At 39.9% G+C, this 21,179-nt stretch overlaps 1 protein-coding gene across 1 annotated transcript in view; it reads right to left on the minus strand.

Annotated features, from left to right (window-relative positions):
* Nucleotides 1–1,524: 1,524 nt before the first annotated feature.
* Nucleotides 1,525–21,179, minus strand: part of LOC134671903 (protein dead ringer) — a 153,931-nt gene continuing 134,276 nt past the window's right edge. The window contains exons 5-11 of the mRNA XM_063529763.1: nucleotides 10,884–11,067; nucleotides 8,248–8,389; nucleotides 7,365–7,560; nucleotides 6,052–6,202; nucleotides 4,850–5,067; nucleotides 3,452–4,421; nucleotides 1,525–2,973 (exon numbers count right to left, since the gene is read on the minus strand). Coding sequence (XP_063385833.1) covers nucleotides 4,294–4,421; nucleotides 4,850–5,067; nucleotides 6,052–6,202; nucleotides 7,365–7,560; nucleotides 8,248–8,389; nucleotides 10,884–11,067 — 1,019 coding nt within the window. The 3' untranslated portion in view covers nucleotides 1,525–2,973; nucleotides 3,452–4,293. The remainder of the gene's footprint in view (nucleotides 2,974–3,451; nucleotides 4,422–4,849; nucleotides 5,068–6,051; nucleotides 6,203–7,364; nucleotides 7,561–8,247; nucleotides 8,390–10,883; nucleotides 11,068–21,179) is intronic.

Raw genomic sequence — 21,179 nt, forward strand, 5'->3', positions numbered from 1 at the left:
CAGTTTTAGACATTCGGAATTACCCGAGTAAACCTTACCTACCTGCCTAACCAAAAAAACCTCGTAACAAAAGACTAATGAGCTTACGTATGTGTGTAGGATGATAAAAATATACCTACATTACATAGAACCGATAGGTAAAGAAAAGAAATTACATTTATAGCACACCAAAAATAAATAAAAAAGATTTTTTTCAGATGCAGACACCATGAGGTCTTATCGTTAAAAGCGTTTTCTTCCCTTCCTTGAAAGGACTTGCCTGGTAACCCGACAAGAGTATTATTTCTGACCTAATAACGCCATCTCTTGATGAACAATGTAAACACAATGCCGGATGCTAGCAATTTTATTTTAGCGCCACCTGTTATATTTTATCAAAACTATGAAGATGCCTAGTTGACAACACGACAAGCTCGAAAAGTTCCATTTCGGTACGACCACAACCTAATAGATGGCGCTGTAAAATATAACAAGTGTGAAACAACAGATGTCGCTTCTATGGGTATGTATTTGTTAGACAGATCAGGAGGCCTAGCGCAAAAACCGAAATTCGCAAATTGCGGGGATCTTTCTCTTTTACTCTCATTAACACGTAATTGACAGAGAAAAATGCCCGTAATTGACGAACTTCGATTTTGGCGGTTATAGCCCTGACTTTCGCATGCTCATACTAGGGCGCCAGCCTAGGCCAACTATATTCGTATCCTCGGGTAACATTCCATTTCCAACGACAGCTGCACTACTGTCAATTTTACCTACTATGGAAATTGACAATAACAGCGACGCGTTCAGTACCGGTAGTGCAGCTGCGGTTAGAAATGGAATGTTACCAAGACCCGTCACATGTTCTTGTTGGTGTATTTTAGGGTGTTATTCCACCGGTCAAATTTTCTTCTCCTAAGTGTATTTTGTCTCACATTTTGCTTAATGAGAGAGTGAGACGCAATGACATTGGACCAAAATATCGGACAGTTGGAACCACCCACCGCACCATACTGTTGCTTACTGTAAGAATCAAAGATTTGATCAGGTTAAGCTTGAGGAGCAATTTTGTATTACATATTTAGGTACCTATCTATAGCCTCCTATGGCCCGCGGTCCTACCTATAGTACTTATTCAGTTCAATGAAATTTAAATCATATTCGATTGGAACAGTCGCTTTTGCTTTGTTTCGTTCAGTTTTTGAAAAACGCAAAAGCAACTCTATTTCCTACACTAAAGGTTCAAATTTCTGTGGCAAATATTGCATTTTTCATTTGTATGGCTGGGCCTTAGGAGGGTAGAAGATAGAGAACACGTCAAGCTCGAAATTAAAGAAATTCGAAAAACTTAAAACTAGTCTAGGTGGATAAAATCGGAAAGGGGTAAAATTAGGTAGGTATAGTCGATGTCAAATGTTTTTATATGTTTACATTTTTCGCCTTATTACCTTTGTAAAATATCCCCCTAACCCTTTGGTTAAGGTGCAAAAGTGTAAACATATCTTTGAAGTCAACTGTACCTACATGAAAATAAAAATAATATTTGATATTATGTAATCATTATTTAATCATATATAGTTATTTGAATACATCAAAATTTTTGGTGTAATACGCAATACGCTAACGCGCTATTCTGGCCGCTACCTAGTTATATATGTAGGCCTAGTACTGTTCAAGTGTTCCTAACATATTGTACATCTTCGGGAATGTACTATTACTACGTCTACTGAGCGTACATCGCCCAGACATGTACCTCACAACTGAATTGTACATTTTAATTTAAACTTTTAAATTAGACAGTTATAAAACATTTACCTACAACACTATTTTAAAATAATTCAGTCTAAATTAATTACAAAGCTTTTTACAGAGTAACGCTACGCTTAATATTAATACAATTATTGCAATTACCAGTTTAATTTGAGTTTATTTAAACAGCAATTTCGTTTGGGATTTTATTGCACAAAACTATGCTTGTAATAGGTCACGTTACGCATGTAGCCTATCAGTATAATTTAATCAATGTGAAACGGGTTTAATAAGCTTTTAAATTATTTAGACATGAAATATGCCCTCAAAGACATAATATGACTTATTCGATCTTGTATATATAATCATATTCGATTCACAATAGAACGACATGCATAACATTTCAGGACTAACAAAATATGAAGGCTTACTGGCATGAACATTAAAACAATATTTTAGTCAAACTTATTATTATTCTTTAGGCTTTTACTTAATAAAATCCAATGCGATTAAAAAACTGTCTTAATGTCCTATTGCCAGATATATCAATGTAGAAAATTCAAAAATAAGCAAGATTGCTTTCATTACGAAAGTTTACCAAAATCGAATTGTTGAGTTAATTATTCAGTGAATCGTTATGAATACAATGCATTTAAAGTTATTCTATTAAAGCTGCGTTTTCACTGACCGAATGAAAACTAATTATTCGAGCCACCCTCACTCCGGCTGAGAAATGACCTGCAAAATCGCGACGTGACAGAGCATGGGGCTACCATGAAGTCATTCCTCTACTTCCTGCCTGTTTTCAGGCAAGAACAACAGAGATGGAGATAGGGAATTTTGGTATCAATTTTTGCAGTTACAGCCCAGGCGTTTTGTAATTGTCAAACGTTGCCGTGGCGGTTCGCCGAACAGTTGCGTGCTGCGTCACTAAGCGATGCTGCCAATCATTATCCAGCCTAAAGCTGTTATCTTCGAGTTTAAAAACTCTTAAATTGAGAATTTTTTCCACTCGACCGTTGAAATCGAACAAGTTTCCCGAAGCGTTGTTTTAGGCTTTTCTCATTTAATAATTAGATATATCGTGAATCTCATCCAATTTAAAATATCAGAGGAAATTTTCATTGTTTACAGAGAAGAGTAGGTAGAGGTATTCTGTCTTTATGGTAATATTTTTCTTTCGGGTAAAGAAAACGCGGCCCGAGCGACTACCGTAGACCTACCTATCATTAAATACAATTACTTAGTGTTCGTTATCAACGTGCAGTTTTCGTAGCAAAGGGTATGGTTGGCAGAAAAAACAAATACATTTGAATATTCACTTTTTTTCTTAACTATAAAATAAATTCTTATCTTAGGATTACACCTCTAGATATAACTCTTTACGGTACAAAACCTTTTCCGCCCTAATATATTTTTAAATTTCTTAAATTAAATTAACCTTCCTGTGTCTTCTGTTAACGTCGAAAGGTGATTAAGCTATTTAAAATGGATTTTTAAATTTTTTTTTCAATCGCCGTGAACGACTGACAGCCTAATTTGTTGAACAAATTTTAGTCGTTTAGGTATTCAATATAATTTGGATAAGTAATTAAAAATATGTATTAAATCTCATAATTTGTGAAATATATAATGTTTAAAATACTTGCGTATTTGTTTCTTTGTCAACCATACTTTGCTACCAATACATCACGTTGATAACGATCGCTAAATACAATACTGACATCGACACAAGTATAAAATATACACCAGTTTAAGAAAACTATTAAATCACAATCATACCTACGCAATATATGGCGGTGTATAAAACGTCTCTACACAAGTATTTACAGAAATGTACATCACAAATAAAACCATCGGACACACCGACCAAACATCCGTCAATGCCTAAACGAATTATAAATAACGTAAAACTATATTTACAAAAAGTCACTCCTCCGCTTTTATAAAAAAATATTAATATTAAAATATCATACAATAACAAAAATATGAAATTATTATTAATAAATAACTTCACGCTTCTTCGGCAGTGACACTTATAATACTTATTCGAGAACCGTAAATACTTCGAAGTACAAAAACTTAAATCACAATAGAAAATGAATCTAAAGTATTTTACTTGTAGGTATGATCAGAGTTTTGTACTTGGTTTGAAACATTCGAGTTGAATGAACTGAAGAAAGAGCTAGATTACCAGTCCCAAGCGTACGAACCTACGTGTGATGATATGTAATGTTAAATTACTTTGAGATCTAAACTACGAAATTATATGTCTAATGATATGCTTTCAAGAGAGACTGGGGAAAGCGTTTCTGAATATGCCAATTTGTTTCGATCTGAGACTCTTAGACCGTGTCATACCTTCCCTTAGGCTAAGCTCAGAGTTCGACCTTTACCAAGCGTCCGATCTTTATATCTACAGAGACAGCGTCTTGGCAAGCGTCTAACCCCACATAGGGCTAGCCGTAAACATTCAAAAGCATAACACATCTAACATTTCCCTGCATTAAACGATCAGGACCTGAGAATGGGAATTTCGACCTTAAGAGCAAAGCGAGCTGCCTAGGATACCATTTGCCTGTGGCCGTTTTGTCCACTGGCGTTTTGTGAGGGGAAGAGGACGCCTTCGTACGTGACACCGTTCAGCTCGATGGAGACGACCAGTTGCTGGTCTCCCGTGCTGGCGTCTCCTAGAAAAAAAAAGAAATATGTTACAAATTAAGTCACGCATGAATAAAGCTAACTTAATTAAGACGAGCATATCCCTCTCCCTCTACGTTGTTACACAGACTTCGAAAACTTCGTAGGTAATTTCAAGAATGTTGGCACGAGGAGCAGCAGCAATTCAATTATTATTATTTAGCTCTCATGGAAGACTGCTGCAGGGTACTGCTGATTTTTTTTTTTTTTTTGTACCTCATATACCTATATAGCTTTATATCGACAGTCTAAGCGTCGGTTGCACCAAACCCGGTTCCAGACCGTCTTTCACCGTTTTAGCGTTCGCTATAAGTTATTGTATGAAAAGTTTCATAGTCCTCTGATGCTTGACGTTGATCAGTCTGTTAATTGTGGTTGGTCCAACTGGCCCCAAATATCGTGAAGTTCCCTCGCTCACCTCTGGTGGTAATCTTGAACGCGGCGCCATTGACGCCGTTCCCGTTGACCTGCGGCGGCAGGCTGCTGGGGCGGGGAGGGGAGGGCGCGCGGAGGGTGGGCGAGGGGGAGGCGGGGCGCGGCGTGCGGCGCTTGGCGGGCGGCGGCGGCGAGCGGCACGCCTCGCGCTTGATGCCCGTCAGCGACGAGTTGGGGCTCTCGCTCAGGTTCAGGGCCTCGCTGTAGGCAGAAGATGGTCTATGATAAGACAGAGAAAAAAAAGAGTTTTTTAAACACTAGTCAGTGGGTTCACATTCACAACAATATTCAATATTATATTAACCTAGCAGACAAAATCATTTAATCCCAAGCATGATGATGACCATACTGAGACCTTTTCAAGCTGAGAGGTGGAAAAGACAATTACCTTATAATGCGCTTATACATCGCCCTTAAAAACGAATCTACAAAAATATCTCGGTAGACATTTTTGCTGTACATATATGTAATAATAACGAAATCTGCGGAGTTCCCCAAAGTACGAGTCCGTAACATAAAATTGATGATCCATAACCTTGATACGCCATCGCAGACTACTTTGCTCGACGTTAAGTTCAGACACGTTGTCGATAACAATTCAAATTGAGAACCATTGAGAATACTAACCGTTGTGGCTCGAGGTCGGGCTGCGGGCTGTTGTTGTTGTTGTTGTAGAGCGACCAGAGCGTGAGCCACGACACGTCGATGGCGTTGAGCGCGGCGGCGTCTCGCGGCGACATCATGGGGGTACTACTTTGCTTGACGTTGAGTTCAGACACGTTATCGATAACAATTTAAATTGAGAATACTAACCGTTGTGGCTCGAGGTCGGGCTGCGGACTGTTGTTGTTGTTGTTGTAGAGCGACCACAGCGTGAGCCGCGACACGTCGATGGCGTTGAGCGCGGCGGCGTCCCGCGGCGACATCATGGGGGTACTACTTTGCTTGACGTTGAGTTCAGACACGTTATCGATAACAATTTAAATTGAGAATACTAACCGTTGTGGCTCGAGGTCGGGCTGCGGGCTGTTGTTGTTGTTGTTGTAGAGCGACCACAGCGTGAGCCGCGACACGTCGATGGCGTTGAGCGCGGCGGCGTCCCGCGGCGACATCATGGGGGTACTACTTTGCTTGACGTTGAGTTCAGACACGTTATCGATAACAATTTAAATTGAGAATACTAACCGTTGTGGCTCGAGGTCGGGCTGCGGGCTGTTGTTGTTGTTGTTGTAGAGCGACCACAGCGTGAGCCGCGACACGTCGATGGCGCTGAGCGCGGCGGCGTCCCGCGGCGACATCATGGGGGTAGGCCCGGAGCCGGGGGGCGATTCCGAACCTGCAGGCAAACAGAAAAAGTCTCAATTAAAGTATTCAGCGCAAAATGAATAACTTTATAGCAACTCATTTTATTTTACAATACACAGCCGTAACCACTAGAGTGCTGGGCCGTCGGGATGACGTACGAGTACCTAATTTAAATTACCTACGCGATATGGGTCATAGGTACAAGTTTTCTCTCCTTTATACAATAGTTAACAGCTTGTAGGCATGTAAGTAACGATTTAATCATACTTATCCAAATAAAAGGAGTACCATTTCATGTGGATAAGGGTTAAATAATAAAATTGGGTATGTCTACAGGAAAGACACACACACATACACACACAGTTTTGTGTTAGCCCAATATAATATGTAACATGTTACAAACAAACCACAACGCCCCGCCCCCTGATTCTTACTAAAAAAATCCATTGAACAGATTTGCAAGATCGAACTTGATCCCATAAAGCTCTGGTTTCCTAGGATAGCGGCGCCGTAATATAGCGGCCGTCTCCATGCAAAATACTACGATATCCATATTTAGCCGTATCATTTTGTATGGAGACGGCCGCTATCCTACTAAAACCGAGCTTTAGTGCTTCGTGAATGTAAATCTTGTACCGACGGAGCACTAAAAAGTAAATAAAAGACCATCCAAATTCATATGAAGTATGAACTCACCAGAACCATAGTGGTGCTGGAGGCGAATGCTTAGGATACCGTGGACGGCCAAGCGCACAAATGCGTCTATTCTTTCCCAACTGGGCATCAAAACACGTTTGTCCACCATCTGCCGACATCGGTTGCTGGCATACTTTGGCCATGTAATGCGAAGAGGTGCTGAGAGTCTCGAGAAACCGGTCGTGATTGGTGGAGTGGAAGGCAAGAGAGGTCGCGGTCGCTCGCCAACCAGGTGGACTGACCAAGTTAGAGAAGCCACTTCCTCGAGCAAGTTCCATCAAGCAGTGAGGGCAACAATGGATCGAGACCGATGGAGACAGCTGATCAAGGATGTGAAACCTAGCGATCACGATCCTCAGGAATGAGGGAACGACTGAAGAGAGATGAACTCACCATTCCTCATCAGCTCCCTCTGCGTCTGAATCATCTTCATGTACTCGCGCACTCGGTACTCGATGTCGTGTTGCGAGATGTGCGAGAATGAAGTATGAACTCACCATTCCTCATCAGCTCCCTCTGAGTCTGTATCATCTTCATGTACTCGCGCACTCTGTACTCGATGTCGTGCTGGGATATGTGCGGCGCATGCGGCGGCAGCGGCGGCAGGCGCGGCACTCCGCCCAGGGACAGCGAGAGGGGCTGCATGTGCTGCGAGAGCTGCGCCAGCGACGCCGGCACCCGGTTCAGCGGGGGCTGGAAGGGGGAAGACTATGGATCGTTAGGATGGTTGTTGATGAAACATTTAAGTTTAAGTCTTATCACATGTAATTAAGTTGCTAGTTAGGTAATTATTCCAAGTACAAAAATACATATCACAAGTTATCGATTAGGTACGATATTTGCTCGTATCTTTACATGAACCTGTTAGAGCGTCCTTGTAGCAAGCGAAAATATGGTACCTTTTGCTCGACAACGACACATTTATTATAGGTCTTGGTCTCCGGTTGACGCAGACTGCGTACGTCTGCGACGTAGGCTAACGTTTCAAATGTCACTTCGTATGCGAAGGTAGCAACATACAGAACGCAAACGTTGCGATCAGAGTTAACCGGAGACGGAGACCTTACTTTAAAAAACCGGACAAGTGAGAGTCGGACTCGCCCACCGGGGGTTCCGTACTTTTTAGTATTTGTTACAAATAATATATGCCTAGTGCGGGGTTCACTGTAACGTGCATGTTAAACTTTTATTGTGAATAAAAATATTGTTATTGTTGTTATAGCGGCAACTGAAATACATCATCTCTGTCTAAGCTATCGCGGTTCATGAGATACAGCCTGGTGACAGACAGACGGACAGTGGAGTTTTAGTAATAGGGTTCCGTTTTTACCCTTTGGGTACGGAACCCTAAAAAGACCTAATCAAGTAAACTGAACCAACCATTGCCAGCGCCGCCTGCGCGTCGTACTGGCCGGACGCTCGCCGCCCCTCGCGCTTGTTGCCTTCGATGGCCGCGTCCAACTCGCTGCGAGTGGACAAGTTCTTCTTCTCGCACTCGTAGTCATACAGGTACTTCATGTATCTGTAAAGAAAAAATAGATTTATAGGTTTAATTCCGATGCATTTAATTTAATTTTAGATGAATTTTAATTTAGATTAGTTTAGTATTAAATTTTATTGTAAAGTAATTGTATATATAGCTTCTATAGGTGAATCCTAAGTTGGTCGAAATTATGATAAGACCATTCCGTGCAGGTATAAATATTAACACAAACTAGACTACAAATAAAACGTCCATGTTTTCGATCCTTGAATAATACCTACCAGATTCAATCTTACAGATAAGATAACATTTATTTTATGCAGCCACTCTCAAAAGTAACAAACATAGTATCAAAAAGGCAAATGACCTTTCCACAAGAAGATTTTCCTATTGTTATTTAAATTCTATTGATTCTATGCCCAGAAATAAATTACTAGATTATTATAACTGCCGTGACATGCGATCTCATTTAAATATCTATCTGGAACGATCTAATAAATAACGTCGAACGTCAATGCATTCGTCGCTCACTAAACGACTTGACACGCATATGAATCATATTTCAAACCAATTATAAATTATAAAAAGCCTATCCTTCAAACCTATAATCGGCATAATAGCTGAACATCCCATTACATTCTTAATCCTATTCTTATGACAAGTCAATTTTATCCGAGGATATTGTCACCGTTCTTCGCCATAACTCATATTAAGCGGCCACATATTTAATAAGAACACAATGAACAACTGAGGGGCCGACGCTGCTTCATAAAAACTCTTGCTACCTTTTCATAAACTGTCAAACGAGAAAGCTAAATATACGGCATTCGTCATTACGCGCGTCTAATTTTACGAACGCCCGAACGCCGTAGAATCGTCGACTTACCGCAATATCTCACTCAATGCATCTCGATATTAGGTACTAAAATAGCGTCGGCCGTTTACCGGGGACATAAAATAAGGTGTTCGACAAACCGCACGCGGATGGTAGCTTCTTGAGCAATAGAAAGCAAGGAGTACACAAGATTGTAATCATAATGCGGAGGTTGCGTTCAAAATCGAAGCGTCGTGCGTAACGGTGCGCACTCTGAATTAGAAATGTAGAGTGGAGACACCTTTATGCGGCCGACAAAAGCCACGAGGTGAAGGAACTCTGAAGATAAATGGGAAATTATATCGGTGGAGATGAGTTAGAGGTTATTAATTATGAAGATGTCATATTGTCGCGTTGGACGCTCACGTACTGCCATTGTCGCACTCTCTTTGTCTCCGATTCGTGAGAATTTGGATGCAAGAAGGTGGTACAAAGCGTCGCAATCTAATATGGAGCGACGGCTCCCGAGCCCCGATTCGTTTTAAGACCACACAGATGGCCTAAATCTTTAATGCATCTCTTTAGATTATCGTCTAGAGTCTAAACAATGCCATATACTTAGATTCATTAGATATAGATTCCTGACAATGTGCTTAGTGGTGATTCTTTCGTAAAATCACCAAAATGGTAGAGACTTAAGGCTTATAGGATGTACCGTATCGGCTTATATTAATCCGTATTGAAATAGGTAAGCTTCTTTCATGCGACGCCTCCCCTAAATATAACAATAATTTTATTTTCATGCTTATCTATTTCTAACTATCGTCTTTCTACGTTTATAGACTTTCGAAATACACCTAAAACAGGTTCCCTGTATTGCAAAGACATATTATTATCTTGTAAATAGCTATAACTAGCTTGTAATTGTAATGGATCTATCTCCAACAATATACAGGGTGATTCAGGAGACGTGAGCAGGACTAAGACTGCGCATTTTGTAAATTATAAGCAACTGTTTCGTATCAGTATTAGTGAGATGAACGTTAATTTTCTACTCGTGTTAAAAAAAATTATTTACGACATGCATGGTCACCCTAAAATTAAAATACTAAACTACCGATATTCTGTGTCAAATTGAATGTCATCACTGTCATCACGGTCTGGTTACTTTTGAAAACTCGTATCTCACTCAAGTTTGACAGTTTATTTTCTTCGTAATCAAAATGCTGTCATTACGGTTAAAGAGGTTTTATGTTTATTAATTAGGTCTTGTAGGGTAACCATGATTGTAGATAGTTAAATTTGCCCTCACCAAAAAGTTAAAAGTAGGAAAAAGTGTCGTTGTTTCACCTAAATACGACGGTGATCGATCAATTATCAGTTACTGAGTGTGCAGGATTAGTCCTGCTCACGTCTCATGAATCACCCTGTATAACAACAACTGCACCCTCAATCAATAAGGCATAATTTCAGCTCTGGATTGGATGATTGAATGACAGTATCTCACACCCTAGATACCTATAAGATGAGGGGGAAGAAGCAGTAAGTTTGAAATCCAATGTGGTGTGGTAAATGAGGATGCAATTGAGAAAACGCAACACTTACGCGGACGCCCGTCCGCGCTGACAGCTTTCTCATGCAATTTGGCGGTGCGGAGCGATCCGCACGGACGGTCCGCGTGACACTAAAACCAGCTTAAGGCCTACGAGTGGTACTGACTGTGTGCGCAGGGTGAAGGCAGCGGAGGTGATGGAAGACGGCAGCCGCAGCCCCTTGATGATCTCCTGCCACAGCTTCTTGTTGATCACCTCGACGAGCCCGCCGCGCGCGATCACCAGGTTATACAGCTCGTACAGATCCAGCACCGACTTCGCCATTATCGGCAGCCGGTTTATTGGTGTACCTGGAACAATAAGCATAAAATATGAAATAAAGCGATAAAACTCTGTTAGAGGGTAAAGACTACCCTGTAAGGATATGATGGTCGTTCTTGTCTACGTAACAGTGTGATAAAACGGTGTCCGTCACTATCTATCCCGCGGTGTTAAAAAGTGACAGTTATTTTATCATGTGCATAATATCATCCATATTACGCCGACTGGAATAAGTCAATCCCTATTATTGAAACATCTCATACTTAGATGCCAAAACCAAGTCATTTTGCATTTTGTGAACCATCCCATCCATGTGAGCTGGTTATCTATTTTATACAGAAAAGGAAACGATAACAGCTAAAGCATTTTATTACAATCGTCAATATTATAGTTCAATGACTTCCTGATGCCTAAGGCACTAAGCTGCACTGTTAGCACCGAAACGGTTGTAACTTGCAACACGTCCTAATTGATAAGTAAAAATAACAGAACGACCAGCAGTACTCGTAAAGGCACGTTAACCACATCGCCGTACTATAAACTGGCATTCTCTATTTGAGGCTGTAAAACCCTTTACAGCGCTGGTAAGGGCCGTAAAGTCGGCGAGCGTGCTAAATCGCATCGCATCGCACGATCGATGATTTATGGGTGCGCGAGCGCGTCTGATCGTCCGTTTACGAGGCTGGATATAGCGCGGCCCGTGTGGCCCTCGCGGAAGCTGTTTGTTCTCGCGGATTGTTCTTGATTTACTAATCTGCGGACCGTAATGAAGTGACGGATGGTCGTGCGCAGCACCGTGCTAGCATACATCACTCGGAACTGCTAGCAGATGCTTCAGTAAACACTAGGAGCTCATTTTGCATGTGAGTGTAAGGTACTTGTGTTACTACGTACTATATAGTACCTAAGTGTTGGTGTTATTGCATCAACAGCGAAGAACGAACGAATGAAGAGTTGAAGAAACTTTTTAACGGCATTAAAAATAGTTCAATGATTAATCTGATCGGTATAAAAGCAGCTTTAACCATCGAAAAGCTAAAACTCATTAGCTAAAACAATACTCATTACGACCATGTAATACACATTGGTAAGTACATTCCATGCAGAACTTATCTACATTAACTTAAGCAGCTTCAACAGTTTAAGCTCTCGAGTTGCAAATCACCCAATCAATTTGTTACAGCGAAGTTATTTAGCGTAGACATCGTCTGTCGCCCCGACATCGATCGTTTGATGAGCGAGCATTAGCGAATACCTAAACGACTATTTGTCTTCCTGTCTACAGTTAATCATTCCCCGGTTATCGGGGGTTGGGAGTGCACGTCACCCGTTCAGAGATTAATTGCCACGTTTATGTTTTAAGGGTGAAATTGGAGCAAATAAAGCGGAGCCTATTTAGGATGTGTTGAGTCTGATGTATCGGGGGATTGTTAAGCTCGATGTTTTAGCAGCAAAGCGATGTACCTAAACATTATTTAAGAACCTCAAAAAGTAATTTTTTTACTTCCTAACTATGCCTGATAAATTAAATATTTCGTTTGATTGAAGAAATTTGTTTTAACCGCAAGGACTTGTGTAACTTTTGAGACTTATCTGATCACTAAGATCTACGAGTATATAACTATAGATAGATGCACAGCAATACCTATTATGTATTGCTGTGCATCTTTTCGGATATTGTTCAGATAGTCGAGGACAACTAACTACTTGGACGACATATAGTTAGCCACGAAACTATAATACTCACCTACTTACTCTGTTCTTTTTACTCTTGTAAAGTGAGTCAGGCATGTATTCTTATAGGGTCACTTGCACCATCCCGCTAACCCGGGGTTTAGTGGTTAAACCGTTAACCTAGTGTCAAATTGTACTGGTAACCATGGTAACACCAGGTTTAACCGGTTAACCCCGGGTTAGTGGTATGGTGCAAGTGGCCCTTATGGGTTATCAGGTATTTAGTAGTAAATAGCGTTACCAGCCGCAGAGTGATTTTGATGTATAATTCATCTGTAAAAGTGCCACATGTAGCGTGTCACGTGCAAAGTGTTAACCCACCCACGCTCGCGTTAACACCTTTACTGCCGACTATGTTGCTTTGAGACTGCGATTTTATGATGCGCGACTTCGTATCCATCCTAGGTAGATCATAAGTGTTTCAGTTTGTTTATGTTTACTTATCTCAACATATTTTTGAATGATTTTTTACTTTGATTTTTAAATTATTAAAATATACGAAAAAGTGGATTCCTATTGTTTTTGTTACTCAGCTATTTGATGTGCACTACTAAAGATTATAAACAAGAATGCACACCAATTAACTTTGTTGACTCTACACATAGACATCATAATATGTAGGTACCTACTATTCTTTGATAGACATGCACTTCAAAGAGATGCACTTCTTATAGAACTTTACCGATTGCATCTAATATGCAAACTATTATATCTAATTAGGCGACTAAGTACTTCTATCAGCTTCAAATTAAATAAATATATACCTAAATACTATTAACTAACGTAATGTATTAAGAATAAACGTGCCGGAAAGATGCAGTATAACTCATAGTTCACGATAAAGCACGGCCCCACCGCGTTACATGTTATCACCCACGAAGCCACACCGTTACCCGATTAAATGCGATCCCGTACAAAACCCATTGTTGGAGGCAATCACCCCAATAACGATTTCCACAAACTCCGCGCGGAAAACGCACGATTCGACGCGCGTGCGCACCAAGCCGCGCACGTATTTGCATAACACTACCCGCCCATACTTTAAAGCCTACCATACCCATATCAATAACTCGGAACGCCGACCCGCGCCATTCGGCCGGTTAAAAGCTAATTTACGAACTATAACCAATCGTCCGCAAACCCAATCTAATCGCACCCAATTGTCACAAATTATTGCTTCCCGAAACCCTATACTAAACTGGCGGAATTCACTTCGCGAAACACCTTTACGATTGCTGCTACAGTGTTGCGTCGATTATTCGCACCTCACTCGATATTTATTGGCACTCGATGTCGCTTACGAGTGTTAATTCTTTTGTGCGCGAAACTGGGGACTCGTAAATCGCTAAGCCGCACGCCCCTGAACTGATAAACCATTGTAAATAGCAGCCGATTAGCCGCATCTCCGGTCACTGTTGCAATTTTACACTGTGATTTGTGGCAATTTTACAACCAAGATTAACTTTAAAGTTGCATTTATGACTCCATTATAAATTAAATGTGCCTGCCTAAAAGCGTATAAGAAGTGAATTTATTATTTCAAGTAGAGTCGTGTCGTAATTGTAAACAATAATCAAAATGTCAAGGCGTTACCGACAGCAGTGTGGAAAAATGCCGGCCTATCGGCCGCAGTCTTCGTGGCCGCATGGGCGATAATCGATCAAATTGGTATTCGACGCCTACCGCTTATCGAGAGCTGTATCAAGGCCCTTTATATCCCTCAACCCCACGGCTGGCCAATGGCGGAGCTCGCGGAGCCGTCGCCGCTCGCCCATTGGCCCGATTCGCTTTTGATTGCGCCGCCCCCCTCGATTCTTGCTCGATCAATCTAAATCGCTCGCCTACTCGACTCGCCTCAGCTGGCTCGCTTCGCGCTGTTTAATTGCCAAGTAACAAAACACGCTCAAATTCCGCATTAATTGGACAGTTTTAATGGAAACTGTTCTACTCGACGTTGTTACTTAAAGATTTCAAAAACAAAACTGAGGGCCATGTATAGAAATGTCCACTTTTGTATGTATATGTATGAATTAAATCACAAGTGAGAGATTGATGTTACGCTATTAGAACGCGAAATGGCGAGCGTTTACGAGCTACGTGAGCGTCAATTACTGAGGGTAATATATTAACATGGGTATAAATAGACACATAACACTTTGCCGAAGAACCGTGCAAGAGATGACGTCGAATGATAATATGGTTGAACACTTCTTTTGTACACACAGGTACTTATGAGACATAATGTTTCAGGGATAAATATTAGATACGTATTTATCCCTGAAACTATGTCTCTACATAAGTACTATAAAACCTCATCATTTTCTTAAATTTTCGAGAAGATACTTAGGAAGGCATAAATGTAAACATATTGAAAAATTAAAAAAATATAGTACGTTTAATATAAACTCAAGCGTGAGAAGACATGTAAAATTTCAGAATCACACTGTAATTTAAGAGTTAATTCTTTCAAACTTAACTGTCAGTAAATCACTCGGCCTGTAACTGGCATCGTAAAGGCGATCTAAAGGTGTCGGGGCACGAATAAAACGATGTCGAATTAGAGGAGCAAATTGCACGTAGGGTTACCTAATGAATGGTGATAAAAATTAATGATGGTTTCTTGTGGTAATGATGGTGTGTTCATGTACTATTTTCAGTACTTAGGTACCTACCTTATAAACAAAGCCCAGAAAAGTGCATTTTTGCTCCCGTCGTCCGGGCTTTGCTTATACGTTGTCTTACTTTTCCATAAGGGGCTCGCTTGAAAGGGGCCTTGACCCCCGCTCCGGGTTCTTCCTGATGCAAAGGTTGTCCATCGCAATCCAACGCAGCAACGCAGCGAGCGTGATGGGCACCTTTGCGTCGGGGGCAGCCCGGGACGGACTTCAGTAGGCAATTTATTTTATACTTATTTAGTTTATATTTATATTTAAGTTTAGTTTTTTATTAGTTTTATCAGTTTTATGTTTAGCTTATGTGTTATTTTAATTAGGTATATATTTTGTTTCATTGTATTTTAACCTGTCTTATGTAATTGCATGACTAAACTGCATAATGTAAGTACTAGTTTATCCAAAAAAAAATATATTTGACTGTACTAGGTTCTAACTACAAAGCACTTTGAGCTTATTTTTAATTTATGACCAAAAAAAAATGTTTTCATTTAGTTACTTACATAAAACGTCTTTGAATGTAAGTAGTCATTCTTGAAAAATACCCGAAATCTCCGCCATTCAAGAAAATCTTGAAATCGTAGCCCTAGATAAAGTATTTTTTTATTTCATATTCCTGCATTAATGTTATAAACGGCAGCTACTCCCCGTTTAGACACTCGTAACAAGTTTATGGATGCGGGGATTTACAGCCTGCCTTCCATTTAGAAATACGATCTGTCTAATCATAATCTTCTACACGCATGACGTGTGGGGAAAAAAGTAGAACTTACCAATCAGGGGCAGGGCTGAATTCGAATTTAATTTATTCGACTTTTACTAAGAACTTACTACACTTAATAGGCTGATAATATTCTCAAGGCATCGACGGATATAAATATAACTATAGGTATCTGTATGAAGCAGTACCTATTGGTTATTTATCCTAAATGATGGCGTATTATGATCGATTCTGCCTTTAAATTTTTTTTCATCACACTTGCTCGGAAAAGATGTATTTACACGTAGGGCTTGCGGGCGGGAAATTGAAATTTTCGCCCTAGGGCGGAAAAAATCTTTTCCGAGCAAGTGTGATGAAAAACACTTATTTACACGTAGGGCTTGCGGGCGGGAAATTGAAATTTTCGCCCTAGGGCGGAAAAGTGTTTTATACAGAAGTTTGTTTTTATTAATTCTCCTTTTTTTCCTTACAAGTGTGATGAAAAACATTGTGTGTGCCACGGGCGGTAAAGAAATTCCGAACTCGTGAACATTTTAAGCCCTCGCTTCGCGTCGGGCTTAAAATTGACACTCGTTCGTAATTTCTTATTTCCCGCCCTTAATACACAATGTACTAATCTGGCTAAATCAATAATAAATAGGGCGGTTCCGACAAATGTCACAGATACTCTTCTTCTATAAATCTTCACATAGATTCCGATGTATAAGCAAAGTGAACTAATAAAGAATAGTTATCTACATACTAGTCTAAATTAGGTACTGAATGAGTTAAACATATGCAATAATTCCGTAGTTCACATAACTCAAGACATATTTATTGCTTAGTACCTACAAATTCCGAGAGATACGAGGAGAATGACATAAGGCTGAAGATACAACGATCAATCATGAGAGAGGCAGTAAACCCGAGAACAATCCAGCGTAATTCCGTCAGAGGGACATTAAAATGGCGGCCGCCCTATCCGGTGCAACAGTGTTGCTGGCGCGGCAAACAATATCACTTTCTTATTAAACTTTCTGTACGAACATACTGTATAATTTAAACATATGTTCATGCTGAGGATCCCTCCGATTTTAGTACAGAAGAAGAATGTAGAGACAAATAAAAAGATTCTTAACCCATTAACTTTAATATAGTATAAATCATTTATACGAACTCAAATTCAAACCGAAGTGTATATTTAATATTGTATCGCCTGTAAAATTCAGGGGCCGATGTAATTGGCAATCATTCAGAAAGAATATTCCTCGTGGAACAATCAAGACAAAGGCGGCCGATATGTACCTACAGGCAAGCCATTACGGGTCAATACCCATTATTATGCGATATTTTCGCGAGCGCGGCCCTCCGATATCCCATGCACTCACATGGGACGGCAAATATCTGTAATTAAAGGCTGTAAAGTTGATTTACAACCGGGGTCCGAGCATCGCGGCGGGAACGCCTCGACCAATGGCGGATGGTGTAGCCGAGCGAGCTTGCATCCTATCAATTTATTAGAAACGAATGAAAGCGCGGCCGCGGTGTGGTGGCTTCGGTAACGCGTTGCGGTCGCGATCCGGATAGTATCGCGCGCCGGCGCGTGGTTTACGACCGGTACGGGGACGGTAACACCGGCAATAAAATCGCAACAATGGAACGTCGGATGCGGCTAAGAGACGTCGCGACTGCGCGGCTCGCTCCGACCAATGCAACAATGCAAGCCTTCCGATGGTGGCAACTATCTACGACCGTAAACTCCTATTTGAACCTACCCAGGCGTGTGATGAGACGTAACAGGAACGTACTCGGCCTGAAATGTAATTACTATAAATCTCACGATTGTGTTCTCCCACCGTATCTGGGTGTGTAAAATTACGAACCATAAAAACATGATTTTAATGCAACAGACGTGCCAGTATGGCATATATTAGGTCAAAGATCTAATGAGAACGTCGCTAATGAAGCCTCTCAGATTTACTCGCCTATAATTCATCGGGATCATCGATACCTAAGCATTGTTTCGAACCTCACGAACAATCTTTTCGAGAATTAAATATACTAAAGTAATGATAATGTTTTCAAGCATTTGTTATTTTCAAATGGCTATATCGTCCAAGCCGATGTATGTAATTTATTATTAACGTAGTCATGTTCGCGCTTTTTATGGGTGGAGAGAAAATTGACCGTCAAAACGAGTCGGCGAGTCCATAGTACAAAGTGGGCTCCCACTTCGCAATTATGCATCCACTTGCACAGATATCGAAACAAAGTTTTTCATTTGCAAAGTTCTATAATTTGTGAAGTTATTTTGAATCGCAGAAACACTTCATGTTTAGTAATAACATAGCATAACGTATCTTATTTTTTGCCTCTATTTCGTTTTATGAGCACCTTGTTGTCGCTGGAAGGAATCATAAAATGCTATTGGAAACCTTTAATTTTCTTTATCATTCATTTTGTTGTGCGTACAAAGTTGCTAATAGTCGCTTTACATTGTCGGTTCATGGAAAATAATTTATGTCTTTTTCGTATTGCGATAAAGGGGAAACTGCTGGTGACTAAGTTACTCTATTGTGAGCATTGACGCATATACAAGTTCTGGTATCATAATAACTGATAGATAAGAGCATACATTCGCTACATACATAACAGAATAAATCGCTAAACAACATTTAAGGATCGTCACGCCCTATTGTTCGGATAACTCAAATATTAATTAATTTTTATAATAAACTGCTTAAAATACAGTGACGCAAACTATTGTTATATAAACATCAGGATCGTAGCCTTCGATTATCGTCAATAATAAGTAATTCAATCTCACGTTGAATTTGTACGTCGCTTACTATATTACATTATATATGCTCTTTATGATCGATACAATGGTTTTATACCTATAAATGGTAATTTTATTATGTCGAAATACGTTCTTAACCTTTGAATGTATTTATAGAATACTTATATAATGACAAAGTATGTTTTTTTCTCGCATTTAACCTTTTCAGGCCACGCATTTGACTGGACATCAATAATAATAATTAACCAAATAACATAAACCTATGTTGTTACTTAAAGTCTGTATCATTAGTTATTTGAATAAAAGTAAACAAACAATTTCTAAATTTTCCGATAGTTATAACATTTATTGGTTAACCGACGAATTACAAAATCGCCTGGATCAGTCACTGAACAACCTGACTTTAACCTACATTATTTGATCGTGTAATGTTATCTTCTACCCTCAACTAGATTAAGGAGCCTTTTGAGGATAGATTTTTGTTTACTTTGATTTAAATACCTAAAGAAACAGAGTATAGGTTTGGCTTAAAGGACTCGCATCCAGGCCATATAATTGTTAAAAAAAAAACAGAGTATAGGTACATATTGAACGAGCTTTACATATCTACTTGTCAAATTCCCTTCGAATTTTAAACTTACGAAGGGCATTTAGAAAACAAACGAGGATTGACGTACAGGGTCGAGGTACGAAGGTGTCGAGCAACCGAGTGCCACCGGGTTTGGGCCACTTTGAATGACAATTTGAATCACAATGGGTCCCAGGCGTGACGCGGCGGAATGGGACTGTATTGGAGATAGCTACTAACTTAGAGGATATAACCAAATGGAGACGCCTTGCCTGTAATTTTCGGTTCAAAACAGTCTGCCGATTTTGCACGGCACGGGCACGTAAAAATAGCCATGTCAGATAAACGACAGTCCACACAATGTGTATGTCCATTGGCCGACAGTCCACACAATGTGTATGACAGTAGGGAACACCTGCTAATGGCTACTCCGTTTGGTTATATCCTCTAAGGCTACTAATGAAACATTGGAGATCTTGTGTGTATTGTAACGATATAAATATGAACACTAATAAGTTATTGTGTCACAAACATATTCCAAAGTGATTGTATACAATTGCATACTTATGTGAGTATTAGGACAATCATATCTCCTTAGATCTTTATAATCATAAACTGTTTACAACTAACAATAAGTACATAACTTTAAAAAATAAAATACAATCTTATGTGAGTGAACATAAGCTAAAAATATTTGATGGAAGAATGAAATATAGAATAACGAAGTTTCTTCAATAGGCATCAGGCATATATACAAAAGCTATCAATGTTAATGACATATTAAATAGCCTGATAGATAACTAAAAACTCCTGAACTCACTACCCAAACACATTATACAATAGAAAGGCGCCACAAAAACATCAGCATCGAAAAAATTGATTTAACTTAATAATGTACACGAGACAACAAAGCTTAACATATAACGGAAATAAAATAATCCGGAGTCACAAAAAACACACAATGGAGTCAAAGGGCAGGGGATGACAATGGGTCTTGTAGAGATAGAACAAATGAAAGTGTCGACCACAATGAAACATTAGCATAAAGAGTTTAGGATGCTGCAGGTCGCTGGCGCGCTGGAGATAGAAAAGTAGTATGCAGAGAACTTAGATGGGTACGAGAGAGGATTTTTTTGAAATGTTGATTGTTAATGTTGAACATTAGACATGTTACGACATCGACATACTGTTGGTTATGATACATCCTATTACGAAGCGTACATTTTCAAGTAAATACCAGCAACAGCTAATAGGCAAGTGATACCAAATTGACTTTGTGATATTTTTGTCGCTGGCGCGCTGGAGATAGAAAAGTAGTATGCAGAGAACTTAGATGGGTACGAGAGAGGATTTTTTTTTAATGTTGATGTCTAATGTTACGCCATACTGTTGGTGCTGATACAACCTATTACGAAGCGTATATTTCCAAGTAAATACCAGCAACAGCTAATAGGCAAGTGATACCAAATTGACTTTGTGATATTTTTGTCGCTGGCGCGTTGGAGATAGAAAAGTAGTATGCAGAGAACTTAGATGGGTACGAGAGAGGATTTTTTTGAAATATTGATGTCTAATGTTACGCCATACTGTTGGTGCTGATACAACCTATTACGAAGCGTAAGTATTCAAGTAAATACCAGCAACAGCTAATAGGCAAGTGATACCAA

Source organism: Cydia fagiglandana, chromosome 16 (assembly GCF_963556715.1).
Source record: "Cydia fagiglandana chromosome 16, ilCydFagi1.1, whole genome shotgun sequence".
Lineage (NCBI taxonomy): Eukaryota > Metazoa > Arthropoda > Insecta > Lepidoptera > Tortricidae > Cydia > Cydia fagiglandana.